Source organism: Lampris incognitus, chromosome 3, assembly GCF_029633865.1.
Source record: "Lampris incognitus isolate fLamInc1 chromosome 3, fLamInc1.hap2, whole genome shotgun sequence".
In the NCBI taxonomy this organism is placed as follows: domain Eukaryota; kingdom Metazoa; phylum Chordata; class Actinopteri; order Lampriformes; family Lampridae; genus Lampris; species Lampris incognitus.
This window is the reverse complement of record NC_079213.1, coordinates 101,530,510-101,556,505: the sequence shown is the minus strand read 5'-3', so window position 1 is coordinate 101,556,505 and position 25,996 is coordinate 101,530,510. Positions and strand designations below refer to the sequence as shown.

Genomic DNA, 25,996 nt, shown 5'->3' with positions numbered 1-25,996 from the left:
GTTCATGGATGTTGGTTTTCTTTTTAGGAGAAGAGACAAAGGATTGGTCAGGGGAAGAAAAAACTGTATATGACAGGCTGGTATTTAGGCTTGGGTGGGAAAGGTTGGACTGGACTGGACTGGGCAGGACTGGACAGGGCTGGACTGGAATGGACTGGTTTTGAATGGAACTGGGAGAACACTAAGCACTTACCGGGGCAGTTGTGAAAGGAAACATTCTGTGTTCTTGGTCCTACTCTGGGTGGGCATGGACCTTGAGGAGCAAAGAGATTGGGGCTACAGACATGAATGTTTCAAACTGTTGAGAGTGAAGTGAGGATTTGCGCGGAGTTGTTGTGCTTCACACACTTTGGCAGGTGTTAGCTTGTGTAGTGTAAAGCGAAAGCGGAAGCCAAACATAACATGAGGTGGGCAAGGGTGCACCTTGAAGCTAATCCTACTATTATGGGTTGAGGTAACACAGCAAGAGACGAGATTGATTGTTCACGTTCCTGTGAGGCAGGTGGAACAAGCTCTGATCAGAAAAACAATGCGGGTAGGGTATATGAGGTAAAGGCTACTGAACGTGGCCCTGCGTAGGCTGAATACTATTATGACTTTTTCATTCCTTGTTCAATCATAAGTAATTGCATATTCGCTGAGCCTTCGAGAGGTTAACCTTTAAGATGCATAAGGTTCACTGCCTGATGCGGTTCAATCATATATGGAGATTTAACGTCGCAGGTAACGGCGTAGTTAGGCACACCGGGAGTCAGGGAAAATGGTCTTTTTGTAATGACCTACGGTACTTTTGGTATTCAAAAGTATAGGATTCGTTACCATATCACAGGATCTAGTTTCCAATCAATTCCTCCCATTCCTCTGATCATTTCAGTCTCACCTGATTAGCGATGACGGCAATTCATCTATTTCCTGGTCATTAATCAGTTGGTAAAGGTTAGATGGGGGTACTTGCTCCACAAATTGCAAATGAACATGGCAGCTTAAAGGACAAGGCAGAATTTTAATGCAAAGGGCAGTCTAAAGATTGTTTGGGAGCTTGAATGGTGATGAATATTTTAGTGGCCGAGAAGGAGACAAAATGTTAACACTGGTTCTTTGTATGAAATAGTACCTTGTTGACTTATGAGAACATTCTGTTCCGTTACATAATGGAACATCTGTTACGTTTTACAAACACCTGTTGTGCCCAGCGCGTGCTGAGCCATTATGATGAGCGCTGTTTTCACCTGATGGACTTCTCCCCTTACGAGACTTGAGTAATGAAACACTCGTTTGCCCTCATCAAGAGTCAGCGTGACTTCTCCCGCCCTCGCTCTATTCTGCCACCTCATAACCCGGCTCGTCAAAGTCACCCGGAAACACAGGGAGCACATCAATAATAAAGACAATACAGGAGAGGACCGAAGGGTTCTCACAGGTCAAATTTCAGCGAGAGACAGAGAAAGGCAGAGAGAGAGAGACAGAGAGGGACAGAGAGATCGAGAGATTGAGAGACTGAGCGAGAGACAGAGAGAAAGAGAGAGAGCGATCGAGAGATTGAGAGAGACAGAGAGACAGAGAGACAGAGAAAGGGACTGAGAGAGACAGAGAGACAGAGAGAGGGACTGAGAGAGAGAGAGAAAGACAAAGCGAGAGACAGAGAGAGGGTGAAAGACAGAGCAAGAGAGACAGAGCAAGAGAGAGACAGCAAGAGAGACAGACAGAAGAGACAAGAGAGCAAGAGAGAGACAGAGCGAGAGAGACAAAGTGAAAGACACAGAGTGAGAGACAGTGAGAGACAGACAGAGGGAGAGACAGAGCGAAAGAGACAGAGAGGCAGAGAGACAGAGCGAGTGAGAGAGAGACAGAGTGAATGAGAGACAGAGACAGAGACAGAGACCGGGCAGGACAGGACAGGACAGGAAAGATGAAGCACAACATAACTTGAGAATACAGAAAAGAGGGTTTATGGGGGGGAGGAGAGGCCAATTGTAATTCAGGACAGAAGAGTCATACTTACTGTAGGGGACACACTCATACTGGACCTCCAGGTACTTGTAGGTTCCCGGGCAGGGATCAGGGAAGACGTCTGAACCCGTTATCACAATGCACTGGGTCCGATTGTTACACCTATGGTGAAAAGAAAACACTGCCATTTAGCAACATGGAGTCTGTACACCAGCCGACGCCATCCGGACCATTTTATTTTGTACGAATACATTTTGACAAGAAAAAAAGAACGTAAACATAAAGCAAGAGGAAATACCTGAAATCAATTCATTTCATGAGAATTGCACATTGCAGAATACAGCCCAGCCACCCACCCAGCCACCCATCCATCCACCCACCCACCCATCCATCCATTATCATTAATCCAATTCAGGGTCATGGGAATTCAAGAACACAATACGAGACATTTTTATTCATGCAGCGGCTAAGAAATACTCGGCATCCTCATCTAGAAGATGATGGGCTGTGTTAAAGAATGGTGGTTGACATTTCCACCTAGCAATATCATTTATGTTCGTCATATTATTCATTCAGGGCTCTGTAATCGCATATCTGTCTCATCCCCCTCGTGTAACACATTACACTGCGATATATATGTGCTTTCCAATTTACCACACTGTGTAAGATGGGTAATCAAAAAGGACATGTGTAAGCCAATCATGCCAGCCCTGAGATCTTCTCCCGTGGCATGATATTACTCATCACGGCAACAACTGCAATTTCCCAGGAGCCGTCGTCCTCTGTGTGGAGCTTGCATGTTCTCCCCGTGTCCGTGGTGGGTTTTCTGCGGGTGCCCCGGTTTCCCCCACCATCAAAAAGACACGCACGTTAGGGTTAGTACTCTTGTCTGTGCCTCTGACTAAGGCATGGCAAGACGAAGTGGAGTTGGTCCCCAGGTGCTGCACGGCGGCTGGCCACTGCTCCTAGCTACACAGCTAGGATGGATTAAATGCAGGGCGTAATTTCCCCACGGGGATCAATGAAGTATCTCAAATCATTTGTTGAGCACTTTTATCAACACCATTGCTGGTTTCCAGGAAAAATAAAATAAAACACTGTATTTCCTAATATCTTTTGTTCTATAACTCATGACCTTTAACACATGCAGGGCAGACATCCTGACTGACCTGAAGGTAGGTTTTGTGGGGAAATTGCAGGTGACCACCTCTTTCACAATGCTGAAATCATGATAATGACATCAATACCCACAGCAGGCTGCCTCCGCAGCCGCCGAGACTTATAGAATTCTATTGGCGCTGGCTAGGAGCCGGATCGATTAGTTGGTTCTGCTGATTTAACAGAGACCAGAGACAATATTTGTTCCTTCTTATCACAGACCAGTACACCTATTTACAGCAGATCATTGGAAAATACATTAGTAGTTGAGTTGTTTGTCTTTGCTTTTTGTTGTAGTTTTTTTTTTCTGGCTTTTCTGAGGTATTTGCTGCCCTGCCGCATACCATTCTTACTATAATATTTGGATAGCACCATGGCACGGTGGTGAGTCAGTCAACATCGAGCTATATGGTAAAGATGGGTGCTAGGTTGGAGAGTGATAAAGAATGCCGTTGTTCTGGTTTTAGATGGACTATTTTAGCATCATTCCATCCAAACACATGGACCACTGTGCCACCATTTCAGGAATCAGGACCTATTTTTGTCGTTTCTTTCATGTACTTGCGTACCCATAAGAAACGAAATTCCGTTTCCCCCAGCCCACAGCAGCGCAACACAAAAGACAAAAACACACATCTCAAATTTCCCAAAAACGACACCACCAAACACATACAAAAACAGAGAGAACAAAGCAAAAAAAAGAAAGTAAGTAAATAAAAAAATCAACATAATCCACTCACCACTGTTCAGGAGAACGAACACCAGCCAGGATGACTGTCAGAACTGCTGGACTGCATGGGCTAGCAGCTAGATTAGCCTGCCCCGCTTCCGCGTTCTGTCAGACCACACTCGGTGTTTCCTCCTCAAGCACAGCTCTGGGAGAGCCGTGGTCCCCGGGCCCACCGGACGCAGCAGACCAGGCTCCCCCAGCTGATCCAATGCAAGCTCTCCCAGCCAGACACCTTCAACACACCTCCCCGCACTCCACACAATGACACTAAAACACAGTCGATGCTAGGCAAGGCCGCCACCACCTGCCCTTGGTGTTGTTGGAACTGCCGGTCTGTACGGGCAAGCAGTTAGCTTAGCCTGCCTCGATTCCTCGTCCCATCAGACCGCCCTCGGTGTTTCCTCCTCGGGCACAGCTCCAGCAGGGCCGTGGTCCCTGAGCCCAGCGGAGGCAGCAGACCAGGCTACCCCAGCCGATCCAACACCAGCTCTCCCAGATAGACACCTTCGACACACCTCCCCACACCCAACATGACGACACTAACACACAGTCGACACTAGGCGAGGCCGCCACCAGACCGCCCTCGGTGTTGTCGGAACTGCCGATCTGCATGGGCTAGCAGTTACCTTAGCCTGCCCCGCTTCCTCGTCCTGTCAGACCGCCCTCGGTGTTTCCTCCTCAGGCGCAGCTCCGGTCAGCACATATAAAATTAACCGCTGATTAAAACAAAGAGCATCTCTGCTCACATGCCCGCATTTTGAATCACAATAACAGGGGGGCAGAATCAGTAAATAGATTTTATTTTCCCCCAACAAGACATGAGAGCAATTAATATCTCAAGTCTGTTTTCAATTTCCCCTTGGCCTCTTCCTCCATGCCACATTCCTCCTCCTGCTTCTCTCAGTCAGCATCGATAACAATTAAAAGAATTCATAGCTCCAATTTATTTAAATACTCTACATGATAGGAAGCATTTAATGTTTCTTTTTTTTTCTTTTGTCTTCTGAGGAAGAATGATTGGACAAAAATACAATTGAGTGTCGCAAAATCTGAAATATGTTTATTTTGTGTATGTGTGTGTGTGTGAGTGTGTGTGTGTGTGTGTCTGTGCGTGTTGGTACGAGTGTGCTTTGGTGGGGATGAGGAAGGGCTTTCTCGTGAAGCGTCTCACTTTATTAACCGTCGTGTGTGAAACCAGACGAGCACATAAGCATATTTTGTTTCTTGTGGAGATAAATTGTTCCGGCTGTGGAATTTAAACACGCGCTTCATGCACGGCTGATAACGTGACACGTTTTTTTCTCGGTAGGTAATATATTTTGCCGGTCTGCAGCGCTTTCCATATTTCATGTGGTCACTTTGATGATTCCATCCTTTTTGCTCATGCATAAGAGTACCACGCCAGAGTAAAATGAATTACATGGCCTTAACAGACAAATTGCAACGAGAATGAGAAATGAATGTTTGGCCGTGGCACACTGACATATGGGCCCAAGAAGCAGAATGATATTGCAAGTAAAATAATCCATTGATGCTAACAAGGGGGTGGGGTGAGGGTAAAGGAAGCTGGAAGATTCTTCCATATTTTCTTTAAAAATTTTGCATAAGTGTTGATGGGTCTTTCTGATGTCTCACCCTGATTTTTACAGTTTGGGAGCAAAGGCCCCTGACCTATGGGATCGTGTGCCTCCTTATTCAATCTCGTCTGCAGAACCACAGGCGTCTCCTGAGACCAATTGAGAAAGCACTAATGAGCGCTCCATGTTTGTTCATGGCCCTCAATTTGGTGAGGAGCATGCAATGGAAATTTTCTCCAGTGAAAAGTTCACCGTTTACGACTGCCAGGGCACTGGTCTTAACACGCAGACTAATTAAATATATGTAAAATATGGTATTTCTAACCAACTTTTCATAGTCTGAGGCTATCTAAAGTTATTAAGTACCTACATCGTGAATATTAAGTGAAAGATGGCATTTCTCCAGAGTGATGGTTTCTGGTTCCATAAATACCTTCATTGCAAATCAGGATTCTGTTTGAGCAGAAGAGAGAACATTATTGATGCATTTTATTCAAACAGATGCACCGCTACTCGAGCGAGATTGTATTCAAGTCAGATAAAGAGCCCCGGTGTAGGAAAATACTGGAGAATAAAGAGTAGCCTGATTAAAAGTTAATAAGCTACCTCAAAGAATCTATCTATATTTCCATCTGCCCATCTATTTGTTCATCATACAGTCCTCTAAAGACAGTTCTCACAAAAGTTGAGTTATAGTGAAAAGCACGGTGATGATCTTAACCCTTTACCTCCTTAACCCTGGATGCAATGAAGCAAAACTAAGACAGAAGAAGAAGAAGAAGAAGAAGGGGGCAGCCGGCCTCCGTTTCCCTGCCCTCAGTTAATCACAGTGAGGTATTCCAAATCTAATCCCATCACATCACCGACCTTTTAGGAGCGCCGGAGATTAGCACAATTAGTGCCATAGACACTGCCTGGATTTGATGCAAATCTCCTTTGAATATGAGTAGTCCATGTTGACAGCAGGAAGGGCTGTGATAAGATGCCGAGGTGTAACTGATAGCACTCCTGATACCATGTACCCACATGCAATTTAACCTTTCCCACAGCCATCATAAAGCATGTCAAAAGAATAATTGGACAGTGAGATAAGAGTCTAATTGAATAATAAATTGCCTCAAGTGAAAAGAATCTCTCTCCACGTCTGCACAGATACCGGCTTGGAGAAACTCCAGAGTTGCCAACTGATCAACACATGAACGTTTGTTGTTGTGCAACCACGTCAGCCGAGTTTTGAAGAAAATTACTAGCTCTTCCTGTCTTGTTACTGAGCAGCTTGGCTTAGCTGAGAGTGCTGCGTTCAAGACTTCCCCCAGAACACCAGGCAACATTGATATCTTTCAAGCTAAAACACACACGGTTTGTTTTGTTTGTTTACCACAGTGACGCTACGCAGCCCGAGGTTTATTTGGACTCAGATGCTCCTATCCGGGGTTATGCTAGCCAGTGAATATAGTTTGTGCATATTTCATCTAAAATAAACAAAGAACCGTTTTATCAGCAATGGGTCCCATATTAAACCTGACCGTTATTCCTTCTCCCTCGTTATGCTTTTACGGCATGTCATGTAAACAAGACTAATCAAGTTTTTCGTGGCTTGTTAACCTCCGCAAGCATCCGCTTTCTCAGTCTGACTGAATATCAGCCAGGGGGAATCTTTTTTAAATGGGCATCCGCACCCTGAACTCTTTAATCCTGGTTTAATTCCTCGCCCCTGCTCCATCGCGGGTCCCCTGCGTCCCTCCCAGCTTTGCCAGTAACGGCGGCCAGTGAGAACCAAGATGCCGAGGGAAGGAGGCGACACAAAGCACAGAGAAGAGGAAAGGTGGCATGAGAGAGGCGAGCACATTGCAAAAAAGGATTTATTTCCCTGTGCTCCCGGTTTCAATCAAATTAGCGTCTGTTAAACTCAAAGTGACCCGTCTAGGTCCATTTCATCTGAAATGCGATGATGAAGTTCATGGCACAATTATCAAGGCAGACATCTCTCTCAAGAGGCCGGCCTGTTGATAGCAGCCACGCCACTGAGAAATTAAATCATTTCCGGGGCCGGAGAATGGCAGCAAAAACCAACAATGGGTTGTAAAAATTTTTTTAAAAAAAAACCCCACCAAAATGCACCACACACACACACACACACACACAGACCAGACATGTAATTACACACATGGCGGTGTAGTCAGAGCTTGTTCAGAGAGGGTGGTCTATTAATGTTACAGGAAATGCGTCGTTAGAAATGAACCGTCTGGACTGGTCTTTCTCACTTGAGGTCTGACCCCCAAATCTGGGGGAGACGTCTCAGGAACTTATAATTACTGTCACATGCTTGTGTTTATGCCATATTTACTGGAGCTGCCAAGTCGGGGTGGAGGAGGTCGCGCGGCTCACCAAGCCAAGAGGAAGTACTCTGAGCAGTATCTCTTCATCTCCCCCATTTGGTTTCAAGCTAGCGACGGTATACTGGACAGAGTAGACAGCAGAGGTCTATTCCGTTGCCTATCAACATGGGGATCGCCGGTTCGAATCCCCGTGTTGCCCCCGGCTTGGTTGGGCGTCCCTATGGACACAACTGGCTGTGTCTGTGGGTGGGAAGCCAGATGTGGGTATGTGTCCTGGTCGCTGCACTGGCGCCTCCTCTGGCCGGTCGGGGCACCTGTTCAGGAGGGAGGGGGAACTGGGGGGAATAGAGTGATCCTCCCACGTGCTACGTCCCCCTGGTGAAACTCCTCACTGTCAGGTGAAAAGAAGCAGCTGGCGACTCCACATGTATCGGAGGAGGCATGTGGTAGTCTGCAGCCCCCCCCCCCCCCCCCGATTGGAAGAGGGAGTGCAGCAGTGACTGGGACGGCTCAGAGAGCGGGGTGATTGGCCGGGTAGAGTAGACAGCGGAGAGTATGGTGACTTGCTGAAGGTGGTCCAGATCTTTGGAGACTTACCGGTCATTTCCTCTGAGTGCCTTGCAGTGATTGATTTCTCTGAGAACTGTTGGCAACGTAGAGGCACCGTGGTGGGTCAAGTTCCGAATCAACCTATCGGTAACGGTAACATTTATTTGATTTTTGCGCACATAACTGCACCTAATGCAAATTATATTGGCTGTGTTCCAGCAAGGTCGTTGGGGGTTTAAAGCTACTGGATACTGAAGTTTATCCATCTTCCTGTTTGTGACCCAGCTGATCCAGCTGCCGGTCAGATCAGCTACTCTTCACTGTCCCAGAGAAGAGCGTGGAAAAGACATCTCATTACAAGGCTGAGCACGACAGGAATGATGGAGCATAACACCACATAGAGGAGCCGCATAAGGGTCGTTACATAATGTATGATATATAAAGTATTCATATAAGGTTCATAACATGATTTTGCCCATTCAAGACCTCTCCATTATCTAAAGACAACCTCCTCGTGTTTTCGGGGACCATCTCTATCCTGACACGATTTCTGCTCAATTTAATTTTTTCAAGTCATCGTAATTCTCACTAGATTTCTTGAACTGTATTATTTTAGTTTTAATGTTTTGTAATTTCCTGATTTTTTTAAGTGTACAGAACCCCCTTCAAAAACAAGAGTTACCTCTAGGGGTTTTGTCCTCCCGGTATAATTTATTAAGATAATGATAGCAGGTATATGTTATAAATCTGGATTAATAATTCACAGTGTTGTCCGCGCGCGACAAAGAAAACAGATGTTTCATGGAAAAAAATTACTAATAATTTTCTTCTGTTTATATCAGTTGTTGCTTTCCTCTACATATATATATACATATATATATATATATCAATACAGATACAGGAAAAACAGTTTTAATACATTGCTGTACAGGCCTGTTTCGTGCATCGCGTACAATGTATTAGCAGCCTGTCCAGGATGTCTCCTATATATATATATATATATATATATATACACACACACACACACACACATATATATATATATATGTAGTGTTTTTTTCTGCGATGTATTAAAACTTTTTTTCTGTATCTGCGTTGATATGTATATGTTTGTTTGTTTTTTCCAGTATCATCATGGATGTTCTGTGAGCAGAAATAGTCCCCTATCAGAGCTGTTTCATGCCTTCTGAACTTGTGCATGCACCTTCAGAAGGCTCGAGTTCGGATTTGGCCCTTTATGAAATCTTAATCCACTGTGCTTTAAATAAACTCTACCGCCATACGCACGGAGAGGAAGAGCAAGGAAGTGTTCTGTCAGGCGGCAACGATGGAGCGCCTCAGTAAGCCGTGCAAGTGCTCCTGTCACCGATATAAATAGTGTCGGTGTCCCAGCGTTACTCGCTGCCCCGGACCCGGTGAACAATTCAACTTCTGCTCCCTTCCGGAGAGGCAACAGACAAGGAGACCCATAACAAATGGATGAATTCTGTAAAAACAGAAAGTGTACTTTGTACCTATTACCATTTTGACTTCAAGCTTCAGGTTTAATTTGTCATGCGTTTGATATCAGACAGCTGCTTAGAATTATAAACAATGAAATACGTGATCATGGCTACATTGCGCCACTTAATACAAATAAGAGAGATATTCATGTCGCTGCAGAAGCTGATATCATGTGTATAATGAGTACAAATGCAGTAGTCCATTTGAGAACACAAATGCCCCGTGGAAGACGCCGTCCTTGAATTGAGAGGGTTTGGTGCACCTACAGCTTGTCTGAAGGCAGCAACATCTATTTATATTCAGGGTTAAAATCCTGACACATGCTTTGACAATTTCAATATCACATCATTTCCCCTGAGACACAATTTTGAAACACAATGAACAGATGCTGTGAATAGGCTCAGTGTAACGATTTCTACGTCTCTGTTTTTGAATTTGTATTGTTTAAATGTTTTGTTCAGAGAGGAATATTCATGTTATTGTCATAAACGAGGCTTCAAAATAATGCATTTTGTTGTCTCCTTTCTTTGGATTATTGTAGTTTCATTATACAGTAGATAAGAAGGGATGGATTCCTCCCTGTGGTCCCTTCCTCACACACCATTGGCAGAAATACCATCATTCACCTGTTATGCCTGATATGTTTATTTCTGTTATTGTGTAACTGTGTTGTTCGTGATAATATGTGGAGTATGTGTTGTTGTCCATGTATGTATTGTGCTGCAGAGTGTAAAGTGTACCAAAATCAAATTCCACCGGCCTTGGTCGTGCGGCTAATAAAATTATCTATCTATCTATTCTTTAAAAAAATCGTAATATCAAATCACAATATTTATAATATTCTGATATTTAAAAATGCAGTATGTATTGAATCAGCATCAAAATATTCTAATAGTGAATTGTGACATATCTGTCAATTCCCAGCCCTATTACTATTATATTACCCATTATATATATCTATATTGACAGATAATTTAGTGATATTATCTATAACTATCAGTGGTGGGCTTTCAGGGTCTTCTCTGCTGGCCCTGTCCAAATCATAATCATTTTTTTTTTTCATATTTAAATTGAAGTGTTCCTGAAATGTGTCTGAATTCAATTACTTGCTTTCTTCTAGGGCTGAGCAGGGATTTCCTATGTCAGCTAAACGCACCACAGCTCCTTGGACCAGCACTAGTCATGTTTCTAGCCTGTCGCTGAAGCCAGAAGCTGAAAACTGATTACAACTTTAGAGACTGACCGTATCATCAGCCAATCAAATGTTGATGTGTAGTGACAGAACGCCCCAGGGCCCAGCAATGTGTTCGGTGCTAGCCCCGGTGTCATCATCAACTTTGAGCTCGAGCCTTTGGGTTGTGAGCAAACTAAGCACAATGGCTGTCGCATTCACAGTTACTGACGAACTTTTTGCCGATCTACTTCGTCTTTTCTGTGAATCTGGTAGGATTATCTGCATTTTTTTTTGTACATGTTCTCCCAAACGGACTAAATAACTGGATGAATTTTGTGAGAGAAGGCTGCCACGAGTCTCTCAATTGAGGTCAGATTTTTCATTGGGAGTGATGAAGAAGGACAGGATTTTTAATGAGTATATTAGAGGGACAGCTCAGGTTGGACGGTTTGGAGACAAAGCAAGAGAGGCAAGATTGAGATGGTTCGGACATGTGTGGAGGAGAGATGCTGGGTATATTGGGAGAAGGATGATGAATATGGAGCTGCCAGGGAAGTGGAAAAGAAGAAGGCCAAAGAGGAGGTTTATGGATGTGGTGAGGGAGGACAAGCAGGTGGCTGGTGTGACAGAGGAAGATGTAGAAGACAAGAAGAAATGGAAACGGTTGATGCGCTGTGACGACCCCTAACAGGAGCAGCTGAAGGTAGTAGTAGTAGTAGTAGTAGTAGTAGCAGTTCTTGTCAGAGTTTTCCTGAAATACCACTGATGACTCCCCTCTGTTATCAGAGATTCATGGCCATTGATTATGGTTGCTAATGATAGGCTCTTTGGCACAGAGCAACCCAGCCATGTTAAGTTACAACAATCAATGGTCTTGTTATTGAATACTTACTGAAGATCATTAGTCTGAAAGGAAATCAATAGAGCCAAGCCTTGTATTAATACCTTATGCCTAAATATGGTAGGTTTTGATGAAAACAACCAATCAAGACCAGCCACTGCTGTCTTTACTGGCGTGATGGGTAGTGGCAGTCAGTTTACAATCAATGTGGTTAGCTGCCAGATGGCGGGCTCTTGCACAACTCAATATAGCACAGAATGTTGTTTAAATTACAATGTTAACCATGTATTCCGGTAACACTGTAGTCTGTGACTTTAATAGAAGATGTCATATAATTGTCTCCATTTCAGAGCCTGTGTAGTAAAACTGTTGGGGTAAAAAAATAAAATAAAACACGCCCTAGGGGATTTTAAAGCGTGAGAAGACATATCCCTGAAAATTATCATTATCAATGATTCCATTATTTTTAAACTGTACCACCACGCAGCTCCACATCTGCTAGGGAGGTGTCCACGTACAAATGATCAAACCCTCGAGTCGACTAATTGCTCGCAGCTGACTGTTCTAATTGAGCCACAGCAGTCCTGAGGATATAGTTTATAAAATCATTGTTCTCATGAATTTAATATGCCAGCCAGATATGAAAACAACTCCGAGTGCCAAGAGGATCTATCATACTCACTGAAGCCTCTATCCAATTCTCCACACTTCAGGACCACATCAATTTAGGATGTTTTAAAGTGAACTCAGTTTTCCACACAAGCGCTAATGTGATTTTTTTACCCCCTCCCCACCCCCAGATTTAAATTGGCAGGGTGGGGGTAATTAGAGAACCAAATATCAGTGGCTCTTCGATTCTTTTATTCTCTGTGTGCGTGTGTGTGTGTGTGGGGGGGGGGGGTCTGAGCTGTATGGTGTATGACGATGATGATGAACCCCCCCCCCCAAGCCAGAAGGCGGCAGTAATGCAGCTAAAAGCTGTTTGACAACTGCCATTACAGCGATGCAACGCCAAGTGACTGCACGGTGATTAATGTCTTTGTATTCCCTCGTGGCAGCGTTGTACCAACAGCTCAGGAAAGGTCATCACGGCGAAGAGCATTCTCTCTTCCATCTTCATGGTTGCTCTGAAAATAGCAGAATGGTACAATGCTATGTGGTGGGCGTAGTGGTCTATTCCATTGCCTACCAACATGGGGATCGCTGGTTTGAATCCCTGTGTTACCTCCGGCTTGGTCGGGCCTCCCTACTCTGTGCATAACAGTAGTCCACTGACTTCCGGTTTCTACTGCAGCAGTCACACCAGTTTCCTGTTTGTTGGTGTGTGCAATTGACAACGGCATATTTTTCGCAATGCCTGCAAAACTCACCATGGATAAGTGCAGGACACATAGCATAATTGTGGACGTAACTTGATATGTACAACTTGAAACTTTTCACCAGTTTGCTGGTAGGTGCAGGTGAAAGTTTGTTGAAAATTCTGTGCATGTCGTTGACATTTATCCATGGTAAATCTTGCAGGTATTCTGAAAAATATGCTATTGTCAATAGCAAACGCCAACAAACAGGAAACTGGTATGACTGCTGCAGTAGAAACCGGAGGTCAGTGGACTACAGTTATGCACAAAGCCAACTGGCTGTGTCTGCGGGTGGGAAGCCGGATGTGGGTATGTATCGTGGTCGCTGCACTAGTGCCTCCTCTGGTTGGTCAGGGTGCCTGTTCAGGAAGAGGGGGAACTGAGGGGAATAGCGTGATCCTCCCACGTGCTACGTCCTCCTGGTGAAACTCCTCACTGTCAAGTGAAAAGAAGCGGCTGGCGACTCCACATGTACGGGAGGAGGCATGTGGTAGTCTGCAGCCCTCCCCGACTCAGCAGAGGGGGTGGAGCATGGGGTAATTGGCCAAATTCAATTGGAGGCGAAAAAGCAGGCAAAATTTGGAAGAAAAAAAAAACCAAAAAAAAAATGCTATGTTTAAACAAGGTTCTTCTTCTTCCTCTTCTTCTTCTTCTTCTTCTTCTTCTTCTTTTGTAATGGTGGTTGGCAAGCAGCTTTTGGGTGCATTACCGCCACCTTCTGGACTGGAAGAAGAAGTATTGCTGGCTAAGTGATTGGCCACCGTAGCGTGATGTAAGGTTGCGTTTTGGCAAAAGTTGGATCTGGCTCAACGTTCTTGTTGGACGCCACTGCGTCTTTTTGCGGAACCACCTGCGGCAAGCACTGCGGCAGCGTAAACACACGACCCTCATTCAAAATGAATGGGTGGACTTGCGTTTTTGATGCATTGTCCTGATAGGATCCAGCAGAGGAATAAGGCTTGCACTAGTGCATAAACAGCTCGAGAACGCGTTTCGCGAAAAACTCGTGCACTATGCACGCGAGATAAGCGGGCAGTTACACGCACACACAGACAGAAAAAAAGTGTTTTTCCTGCCATTATAAGACTTTAGCGCAGCACCCATGTCGACTGAACGGGAAATATGGGGGGCGTCTTTAATTTGCAGCACTCAGACTAAAAAATTTAGCTAATAAAAACGTTTTGCCTGTCAGTGGATCCACAGCCTCCTAGGTGGACCGGCGCGTATGACTCAGATCGGGCAGTGACGGAGGGCGGAGGGTTGTGGCTAGATGGGGTACAGCCACGGATGGAAGTGACGCAAAATCTCGCCATTGGTTATACGATGTCCACGCACTAGCGATGAATCTGATACATTGTAGTTTATTTCCACCCCCCCTCACTCCTGGAGGGGCCTGGCAAACACAATTATTTAATAGGGATAAATGCACAGAATTAACATTTTAAAAAAAAGTTATCTCTATGGATAAATACTAGCTACAGTGTCGCAGACACTAGCTAACGTTAGCTACCGTTTTATATAGACTTAGCTGGCTTGCTAGCATTGGGAAGCAGTATCTACGCACAAGTAACGGTGATATTTCATTTAAAATACACAATTTCCAGTTTTTATTACGTGAAATTGTAGTTATTTTAAGTAAAACTAATTCATCCCACTCATCATTCATCTGGCTTTAAATACCAAAGTCCAAACTCGTCCTCTCATGAGGTGGACTTTGTTTTTTAATTATATTTAAAATGTTAATTCTGTGCCTTTATCCCTATTAAGTAACTGCGTTTGCCACATTCCGCCAGGAGTGAGGGGCAGGAAATAAACTACAATGCGTCAGATTCATCGCCAGTGCATGGACACCGTATAACCAAACATTTGTCCTGCTAAAGTTAGTACATGCGGTGAGATTTTGCGTCACTTCCGTCCGTGGCTGTACCCCATCTAGCCACAACCGTGACGGAGAGCAGCGTTGATCGAGCAAGCTAGGGAGTGAATGAAGAGAGGGAGCGGCGATAGTGAAAACAAATGTTTTTGAAGATTTTTAATCACAACTACGAGAGGTTCTTCATCATACAGTCATAACTGTGAACAGAAAACTTTAGGCTGAGAAGTCCAGTAGTTTGCGAGATTAGCCGCAGACAGACATGCACGTGAATGTGCACGCCCAACCAAACGTATTGTAATGAGCATGAATGAGTAGACTCACTGGCTGGTTGGCTAATGGGTCAGACCCTTTAGTTGACAGGCTAATGAAGTTGGCCGTGGTGCAAGAGATCCGGGTTCGCGTCCCGGCTGCCCCCTGAATTCGCTACATTGGTGTCAGAAGTGGGATGGTGAGACCGTGAGGCCATCGGAAGCGCGTGCGCCCAGAGGCGTGAGGGAGCTGCTATGCTGAAGCACGGGGACGCGCATCCCGAAGGAGGAGGGTAGTGTAACGACCACGGATGACTAGACTCGCTAGCCGTTGGCTAACGGGTTGGACCCTTTAGTTGACTAGTTAGCGCAGTCGCCCGTGGTGCAGGCGACCCATGCTCACATCCCGGCTGCGGCGGTTCCCGGCTACCCCCTGAATTTGTTGCAGTATAATCCCCTCCAAGCTTTCCGCCTGGAAGGGATAAAAATAAAATAAATCAGAATGGAGAGCTATGCTAATCTTCGGATATGCAGATCAGGAGGGAGACAGTCTGACAAGGAAACTGGCGAAAAAAAAGGGAATTCGCTGTATTGGTCTTATATAGGTTGGCCAGCTCACGCCAATTGGGTATTTGTACTAGTCGGGCCCAGTGCGATACCCAGGACCACGAGCAAGAGAACACAGCATCTCCAGGCAGACCATGCGAGTCAGCTATCTGACTTCATCAAATACATCTTGAAAATAACCCCGTTTTATTTAATTCTTGTTTTTATTTCCCAAGGTGGCACTGGAGTAGCTGACAGTCTCATATCGTCCAATAACTCTCTCTCTCTCTCTCGTTCTCTCTCTCACACACATATATATTATTCCCTCCCCACCCTTTGGCTCAGATGATGTTCTTTAAGTAACAACAGGTCTCATGTTTGACATTACCTGTTTACACTGTGGCCAGTGGTGCCTTGCTGTGTTTGTGTGTGTGTGTGTGTGTGTGTGTGTGTGTGTGTGTGTGTGTGTGTGTGTGTGTTTGTGTGTGTGTGTGAGACAGAGAGAGAGACAGAGAGAATTGAATTGAGAGAGAGAGAAAGAACTGGATGTCCTATGAGATCGTGTTGCCTAGCACAGGGTTTATGACAAGAGAATCAGGGAATTTAAAACGTCTGGCCATCTTTCTGGTCAACATTCAATCAGAGGGAGTCTGGGAAAAAATGGAGCATCTTTGGTTCGGTCTTGCCAAGGACTCTGACCTTAATCTGACCGACAGGATTGACTAGCGGGCCCCTACAGATGAGCAATCTCTTGGACTTAAGTGATGTGCGGTGATGTGCACATGGTGACCTCCCCGCCATATGGAGGCAGGACGGCTGTTTGACCATGGGTAAAAAACATTTCATACCGACTCTGAGACTTTTTTTTAAAATATTGATTATATTTCTAACACATAAAGGTGAGGAGCTCACTTCTATAAATAGAAAAGATGCCTAGAAGATCCAACATCACTTGAATTTTATCTTTTAATAGTTCTCATTTTCCCCCTTTTTTCTCCCCAATTGTACTTGGGCAATTACCCCACTCTTTCCGAGCCGTCCCGGTCGCTGCTCCACCCCCTCTGCTGATCCGGGGAGGGCTGCAGACTACCACATGCCTCCTCCGATACATGTGGAGTCGCCAGCGCTTCTTTTCACCTGACAGTGAGGAGTTTCATTTTTCACTGGGGGGGGGGGGGCGTAGCACGTGGGAGGATCACGCTATTCCCCCCAGTTCCCCCTCCCCCTCGAACAGGCACCCTGACCGACCAGAGGAGGCGCTAGTGCAGCGACCAGGACACATACCCACATCCGGCTTCCCACCAGCAGACACGGCCAACTATGTCTGTAGGAACACCCGACCAAGCCGGAGGTAACACGGGGATTCGAACCAGTGATCCCTGTGTTGGTAGGTAACAGAATAGACCCCTATACTACCCGGATGCCCATCTTTTAATATTTCTTAGGGAAAGTGAATCTGCTCTAAAAAGGCATTATGACTTTCATCAGCCAAGTGACTGGCACATAACAAAGAGTGTGCTGTAAAAACCACACTTTGTGTATGTACAAAGGTGGCTGTGACTGTTTTCACACTGTGTTGAGGTGTGGAAATGTTCGGGGCAATGCAGGAACACTGTGTCATTGTCTTTACCTTTGCGACATGATCTTGTAAGCATCTGGGAGGTAGCAGTTTATGTTCTCCATCTGGAAGGGGTCAGCGTCGCAGATCTTGTCATCCGTTCGACCATAGTTGGCGCTCTCGATCATGATGACGTCACTTCCTGGGCAGCGCAGATCGATGGGGTAACCCTCACAAGACAGCTCTCTTCGCACTAAGCCGAATGGCAGGGCGGCCCGGCTGAACCCTGAGGGACAGGAAGACGGGGAGAGAGGGAGAGAGGGGTAGAGAGAGGGGGTAGAGTGAGAGAGGTAGAGAGAGGGGTAGAGTGAGAGTGAGAGAGAGGTAGAGTGAGAGAGAGGGGGGGTTAGAGAGAGAGAGGTAGAGAGAGAGAGAGAGAGTCTTGTCAGTACAACTGGACATCAGAGGAAGTGGTCAGGGGAAATAAGAGTTTCATCTTAGAGATGCTCATGAGTCACTACAGGAAGAAATGGAAATGGACGATGTGAATGCAGACAGAATGTGGATGAATGCACTCTCTTGTTTTGATTCGATAACTGTAACATTTCAGCAACATGGGTAATATTGATATGTGTGCGCCCGTGAAGCAAAACCAGGGCTGCTGGCTTCCATCAATATATGGAGTGGATATTCCGGATCTCAGCAGGACCGCTGGGCTGATGGTGCGAGCGTGTCACCGCCATGGCCACGAGGCCTGAAAATCAACCAGTGTCTGTTCAGGGGCCAGTCTGAGGGCAAAAATGAACACCGGTCCAATCACACCAGTCCAAACACCCCGGCACAAACACACCGGCACAAACACACCAAAACATACACACCGGCTCAAACACCCTGGCACAAACACACCGGTCCAAACACACCAAAACAAACACACCAGTATAAACACAAAACGCACGCATGACAGTGAAATATCTGATTTCGTCAAAAAGGTGTGTTACAAAGACTTGAATAAAGCATCTGCTGCTGGCCTCTTCACACGTCTCCATTCAGCTTTGCCTGGTTTGTGGTGCTGGCGGTTGTTGTTGTTATGTTGTTGTTTTTTGTTTTTTTTTAAACCCTGTCTTTCATTTAAATACAGGAAAGTAGTCCTGAACCGCGGTCTACCATCAGTAACATGTGCTTGATTTGCAATAACCCCTCTCTATACACAAGAACGTGTACAACAGCGAAGTGTAATTTAATCCGTGTCATGGCGCTGACAATGGAAGGGAAGGCTGTGAAGAGGATGGAGGGGGGCCGGGGAATAAAGAAGAAATCAATGTTGTGGCTTTGTGCTCTGTACATGTGAACACTGCCAAATAGCTGTGCTCGGAGTAAAAGTGAATTATTTTGCTCTATTTTCTCCAATGCCAGTTAGGGATTTTTTCCTTTTTTTTGGTCTGGACAGCTTTCCCAGAACTGTGTGCCATATTAGCTTTTAGCATGGGGAGGAATAGCACCAAAACATAGATGGAGCCTAATCACAACCAGAGCTCCCCCTCAGCTGAACGACACATGGCACCGGCGGCAGTTTTCTCTCCCCGGGTGTCCCGGTGATGTTTGGAGCTGAGACACGACGTCTCGGACATCTGAACTGCAGGCAGAGAACTCTGCTACCTCCTTGGGACTTAAAATAATGGTGTTAGCTAAAACTTTTCTGCCATGGTGGATTGGCGAGGTTGGCGGTGTTTATCAAATCTCTACTTCCCTAACGAGACTCGGCTCCCAATCCGCCAGCTAGGGGAAAAAAAATGCCATCACTCCTTTTCATGAGTTAATTTGTTAGGCACTTTTGGAAAACTCAGACCAATACTTTATGTGCTTCCATCCATCCAATCTTTATTCAAACCGCTTATCCTGCTCAGGGTCACGGGGATGCTGGAGCCTATCCCAGCAGTCATTGGGTGGCAGGCGGGGAGACACCCTGGACAGGTCACCAGGTCATCACACAGGGCACACACAAACACACACAAACACACACACACACACACACACACTAACACACACACACCTAGGGGCAATTTAGTATGGCCGATTCACCTGACCTACATGTCTTTGGACTTTGGGAGGAAACCGGAGCACCCATAGGGAACCCACACAGACACGGGGAGAACATGCAAACTCCACACAGAGGACGACCCGGGACGACCCCCAAGGTTGGATTAGCCCAGGGCTCGAACCCAGGACCTTCTTGCTGTGAGGTGACCATGCTAACCACTGCACCACCCATATACATATACGTGTGTGTGTGTGTGTTTATATATACATATACATACATATATACGTGTGTGTGTATGTATATGTGTGTACATACACACATATATACACATATATGTATGTATACATATATACGTGTGTGTGTGTATATATACATACATACACAAACACACACGTGTATATATACACACACACACACACACACACACACACACACACACACACACACACACACACACACACCTATATATATTAACACAGATACAGGAAAAAAAAGTTTTAATACATTTTTCCTGTATCTGCGTTGATATTCCGCTCCTCGTTGGTTGAGCATTTATAACACCATTGACAGTTTCGGGGAAAAAAAACGCTATATATATACACACACACACACATACACATACACACACACACACACACACACACACACACACACACACACACACACACACACACACACACGTGTATACGTATATATACGCATATGTATATGCGTATATATACACATATATTGCCATAATATATACATATATGTGTGTATATATACACTACCGTTCAAAAGTTTGGGATCACCCAAACAATTTTGTGTTTTCCATGAAAAGTCACACTTATTCACCACCATATGTTGTGAAATGAATAGAAAATAGAGTCAAGACATTGACAAGGTTAGAAATAATGATTTGTATTTGAAATAAGATTTTTTTTACATCAAACTTTGCTTTCGTCAAAGAATCCTCCATCTGCAGCAATTACAGCATTGCAGACCTTTGGCATTCTAGCTGTTAATTTGTTGAGGTAATCTGGAGAAATTGCACCCCACGCTTCCAGAAGCAGCTCCCACAAGTTGGATTGGTTGGATGGGCACTTCTTGCGTACCATACGGTCAAGCTGCTCCCACAACAGCTCAATGGGGTTCAGATCTGGTGACTGCGCTGGCCACTCCATTACCGACAGAATACCAGCTGCCTGCTTCTGCTCTAAATAGTTCTTGCACAATTTGGAGGTGTGTTTAGGGTCATTGTCCTGTTGTAGGATGAAATTGGCTCCAATCAAGCGCTGTCCACTGGGTATGGCATGGCGTTGCAAAATGGAGTGATAGCCTTCCTTATTCAGAATCCCTTTTACCCTGTACAAATCTCCCACCTTACCAGCACCAAAGCAACCCCAGACCATCACATTACCTCCACCATGCTTAACAGATGGCGTCAGGCATTCTCCCAGCATCTTTTCATTTGTTCTGCGTCTCACAAACGTTCTTCTTTGTGATCCAAACACCTCAAACTTGGATTCATCCGTCCACAACACTTTTTCCCAGTCTTCCTCTGTCCAATGTCTGTGTTCTTTTGCCCATCTTAATCTTTTTCTTTTATTGGTCAGTCTCAGATATGGCTTTTTCTTTGCCACTCTGCCCTGAAGCCCAGAATCCCGCAGCCGCCTCTTCACTGTAGATGTTGACACTGGTGTTTTGCGGGTACTATTTAATGAAGATGCCAGTTGGGGACCTGTGAGGCGTCTGTTTCTCAAACTAGAGACTCTAATGTACTTATCTTCTTGCTCAGTTGTGCAACGCGGCCTCCCACTTCTTTTTCTACTCTGGTTAGAGCCTGTTTGTGCTGTCTTCTGAAGGGAGTAGTACACACCGGTGTAGGAAATCTTCAATTTCTTAGCAATTTCTCGCATGGAATAGCCTTCATTTCTAAGAACAAGAATAGACTGTCGAGTTTCAGATGAAAGTTCTCTTTTTCTGGCCATTTTGAGCGTTTAATTGACCCCACAAATGTGATGCTCCAGAAACTCAATCTGCTCAAAGATAGGTCAGTTTTGTAGCTTCTGTAACGAGCTAAACTGTTTTCGGATGTGTGAACATGATTGCACAAGGGTTTTCTAATCATCAATTAGCCTTCTGAGCCAATGAGCAAACACATTGTACCATTAGAACACTGGAGTGATAGTTGCTTGAAATGGGCCTCTATACACCTATGTAGATATTGCACCAAAAACCAGACATTTGCAGCTAGAATAGTCATTTACCACATTAGCAATGTATAGAGTGTATTTCTTTAAAGTTAAGACTAGTTTAAAGTTATCTTCATTGAACAGTACAGTGCTTTTCCTTCAAAAATATGGACATTTCAATGTGATCCCAAACTTTTGAACGGTAGTGTACACGTATACACACACACACACACACACACACACGTATATATATAACTTTGTTAAAAGAAACACTCAATGGTAGGGAAAGTGCTCAACAAATAAGGAGCAAAATAATCTAGTGAGTTAAGTAAATTCTTTATGAGACATTACAATCCTGCTTCATGCCATTAGAAATCATCAGCTGTCAATAAAGCTACTGATGATTGCTTATGACATGAAACAGGCTTGTACGGTCTCATAAAGAATTTACTTGACTCACTGGATTATACTATATATATATATATATATATATCAGGAATCAGGAACACTTTATGTTCAATTTTTCAAAATTACCCAGAGTCTCCCCTTATTGTGAGTCATGTTTGGGAACATTTTTTGTATGGTGGCAGTTTACTCACAGCCATCAACTGGAGTCCCGCTGAATCAGCCCGCGAGGGCTAAGTCCATTTCATCCCATTGGATGCTTCATCAATTAACTACCAATACAATTATCTTCATCTGATTAAATGCTGTGCTACAGTTGCAGGGAATTAGCATCCTACCTTAAGCCCGTTCGGCAGGAGATACGACAGTGGTGTTTTACAAAGAAAGATAAATGTCAGTTTGCATTGCCCGATCCTCCGTTTGCGCACCAATCAGGTGGGGTATTGCTCAGGTGCTCAGTGCTCCACATTAGCCGAGGCAGACCTGAAGGTAAACAATGGCTGAGTCTCTGTGGAACAGAGCAGCTGTCTCAGCCCATCTCGCCTCCACCCGACTTTATTTGTTAGGGAGCACAGAATCACAGGGGGGCAAAGATGTTTGTTACTTCAGCCTTTTTAAAGACGTACTCTCTCGTGTGACCGACATGCACAAAACTCTACAGAATTTCATCGTTTGACAGTATTGAGTCATACTTCAGATATAACATTTTTGCCTCTTTTTTTTTCTCGAGTCGTGACATGCGTAAGGTGATGCGCAATTTATCCGAGCTGTTGGATCGTGAGGGAAGAAATGAAAATGTGGCATGTCAGGAGCGGGACTTGACAGCCAATCTGGAGTTCACGTCAATGCATTCCAGTCTGGCTCCGTCGAAAGTCCGCGGCGCATTCTGTAATAAGTAAGAAGACCTATGTAATACATCAATCAATGCCAAATTACAATCTTTACACTCGCACTCTGCCCAGAAACTAGCCTGTTTTTAATGGAGACAACTGTCTATTGCTTTTCTGTCACTCAGTTATTGTGGTGGAAAAAGTGCCCGCTTTCAAATTGAGGCCACATCTGGTGCATGTGGGACTCTTTCAAAGCTTTTTAAAATGTTTTCCTTTGTCCTTATCGCTCTCCTTCTGTCTGTCTGAGTCTCTCTACCCTTGGAAAACCTGCTCATTGTGGTTATCAGCGGTGTACGAGTGATTTGAATTAACCTACTCCTGCTGGATGGCGGACAGCACGTCAAACAGGAATATCTTCCAAGGTGAAAAATGGAGATGCCTATTAACTCTAGGCGCAGTGGTTAGCATGGTCACCTCACAGCAAGAAGGTCCTGGGTTCGAGCCCCAGGGTAGTCCATCCTTGGGGGTCGTCCTCTGTGTGGAGTTTGCATGTTCTCCCCGTGTCTGCGTGGGTGTGTGTGTGTAAGTGTGTGTGTGTGTGTGTGTGTGTGTGTGTGTTGGCCCTTTGTGATGGCCTGGTGGCCTGTCCAGGGTGTTTCCCCGCCTGCCGCCCAATGACTGCTGGAATAGACTCCAGCATCCCCGCGACCCTGAGAGCAGGATAAGCGGTTGGGATAATGGATGGATGGATATTAACTCTATGTCAGCATGAGTGAATAGCACAGCTGTATTAGTAGCACATATAAGCCCCTTATACCCCACCATTCAAGAGGCGATGCATCATCACTGCACCAAGTGTGGAGTGAGAACGTCTGGATGAGCCTGTCGATTGCATCAACACGGACAGACTTTTTTTTTCTTCTTTTTTTCAGTGGCCTGGATTTGACTTCATTCTAGTTTGCCTCTTTTCAGAGGTCACATCGACTCCACACGGATCAGTCGAACCATGGCCGTGTACGGCTGAGTGAGACACATTAGCTTGCACTGGCCCAGTTTGCGGCCGGGAGTGATCTGTGTCTTTGGCCGGGCCCGGGGCCTCTGGGTTTGATCTCTCGGATCCGCGGCCAAAACCCACTCGTGTCTCGGGAACACTGTTAAAACGCTTAAACCACTCCGCAGCGCCTTTAAAATCTCAGCTTCTGGTTTTGTGATTTAGAACGGATTCGGCTCAGCCGGCCTGAGTAGGAAAGCAGAAGCTGACACAAACAAAGAGGGGGGAACGCCGCTCGCCCAACAGGACGAGGCTCCCCGCGCGACCGCTGCTGTAAGTTTTTCCACCGTGCTGATGACAGGCCCAATGGTGATCTATGCATTTTCCTGTTCAAATCACTGGAAATCAAAGAGAAGCGCAGTCATCTGAACTTGATCTTTTCACCAGCCGGGCCTCCACATGGTGGAATCGAAGCATGTTTTGCACACAACATCCAAAAATGTCTCTTGGTGGCGAGGCCGCAGGATGAGCTATTTGTAAGGCTGATGAGAGAAACTAGTCCAGCATGGGATCTTTTGGGACACGGAAGAGTGCGTGACACCCATCCGAGCTAGCTAACTGCAGTCAATTTAAATGGCCGTCACCATCTCCACAGTCAATAACATGATGCTCTGGCCCGGTTCTCTCTGGTTCTGCACTATTCAACTGACTCACTCACATCCATCCATTATCCTGCTCTCAGGGTTGCGGGGATGCTGGAGCCTATCCTAGCGGTCATTGGGCGGCAGGCGTTGAGAAACCCTGGACAGGCCGGCAGGCTATTACTGGGCCCACACACACACACACACACATACACACACTTCAATGTTTTGACAAACTTCTTTTTGGGGGGTGGATTTTCCCCCCTTTTTCTCCCCAATTGAATCCATCCAATTACCCCACTCTTCCGAGCCGTCCCAGTTGATGCTCCACCCCCCTCTGCCATTCCAGGGAGGGCTGCAGACTACCACATGCCTCCTCCGATACATGTGGAGTCGCAAGCCACTTCTTTTCACCTGACAGTGAGAAGTTTCACCAGGGGTCGTAGCACGTGGGAGGATCACGCTATCCCCCCCCCCAGGTCCCCCTCCTCCCTAAACAGGCACACCCACCAACCAAGGGAGGCGCTAGTGCAGCGACCAGGACACATACCCACATCGGGCTTCCCACCCGCAGACATGGCTAGGTGTGTCTGTAGGGACGCCTGACCAAGCTGAAGGTAACATGGGGATTCGAACCGTTGATCCCTGTGTTGCAAGGCAACAGAACAGACTGCCACACTACCCGGACGGCCCTTCAATTTCTGTTCTGTAATGTTCATCGTGAGATTCAAAACTAAAACTTCTTTCATGCAACTATGTATGTCACACGAAAAAAAAGATTTTCTAAGACATATTCATAAATTAGTTTCTCTATGGTGTGACCACCACATGTCAAGCAAGAAAACACTCACTTTGATTATGGCAAATCACAATCAAAATCAAACTCTGCAACTTAAATTGTATAATGGAGGGTTTCTGTGCCCTTTTTCTAACAAACACTATTTCTGTATTTTCATACAGAAATACTCAGAAGGGGCCTGAAAACACCATCGATCACGCTGTGGTATAACAACGCACCGGAATTACGGTGGAACAATATGATCAGGGCCAATCTTACTTATACAAAAACTCGGTGCTCGGTGTCTCACTTCCCAACATAATTGCATCATTCAAATGAGCCAGAAGAATAATCATAATTTTGCCCACTAATCTAATTGGCATTATAATTTGGGCAGGGCATGAAACCTATACTACTTCTTGAGTACATCTCAACAGGTTGCATGCCACGTGCAGTGTTACTCTGTGTTGTTGTTTTGTTGTAATGCGCAGCTCGGTTTTTCCTCTTTACTTCCCAGCTTCACACTTTAGTTCTCTTTACTTCCCAGCTTCACACTTTAGTTCTCTTTACTTCCCAGCTTCACTTTAGTGCTCTTTACTTCCCAGCTTCACACTTTAGTTCTCTTTACTTCCCAGCTTCACACTTTAGTTCTCTTTACTTCCCAGCTTCACTTTAGTTCTCTTTACTTCCCAGCTTCACTTTAGTGCTCTTTACTTCCCAGCTTCACACTTT

The 25,996-nt window shown here is 45.3% G+C and overlaps 1 protein-coding gene across 1 annotated transcript in view; it reads right to left on the bottom strand.

Moving 5' to 3' along the window:
- adgrl2a (adhesion G protein-coupled receptor L2a) overlaps nucleotides 1-25,996 on the bottom strand; it is a 135,069-nt gene that overhangs the window by 58,248 nt on the left and 50,825 nt on the right. The window contains 3 exon segments of the mRNA XM_056276891.1: nucleotides 194-253; nucleotides 2,003-2,112; nucleotides 17,480-17,693. Coding sequence (XP_056132866.1) covers nucleotides 194-253; nucleotides 2,003-2,112; nucleotides 17,480-17,693 — 384 coding nt within the window.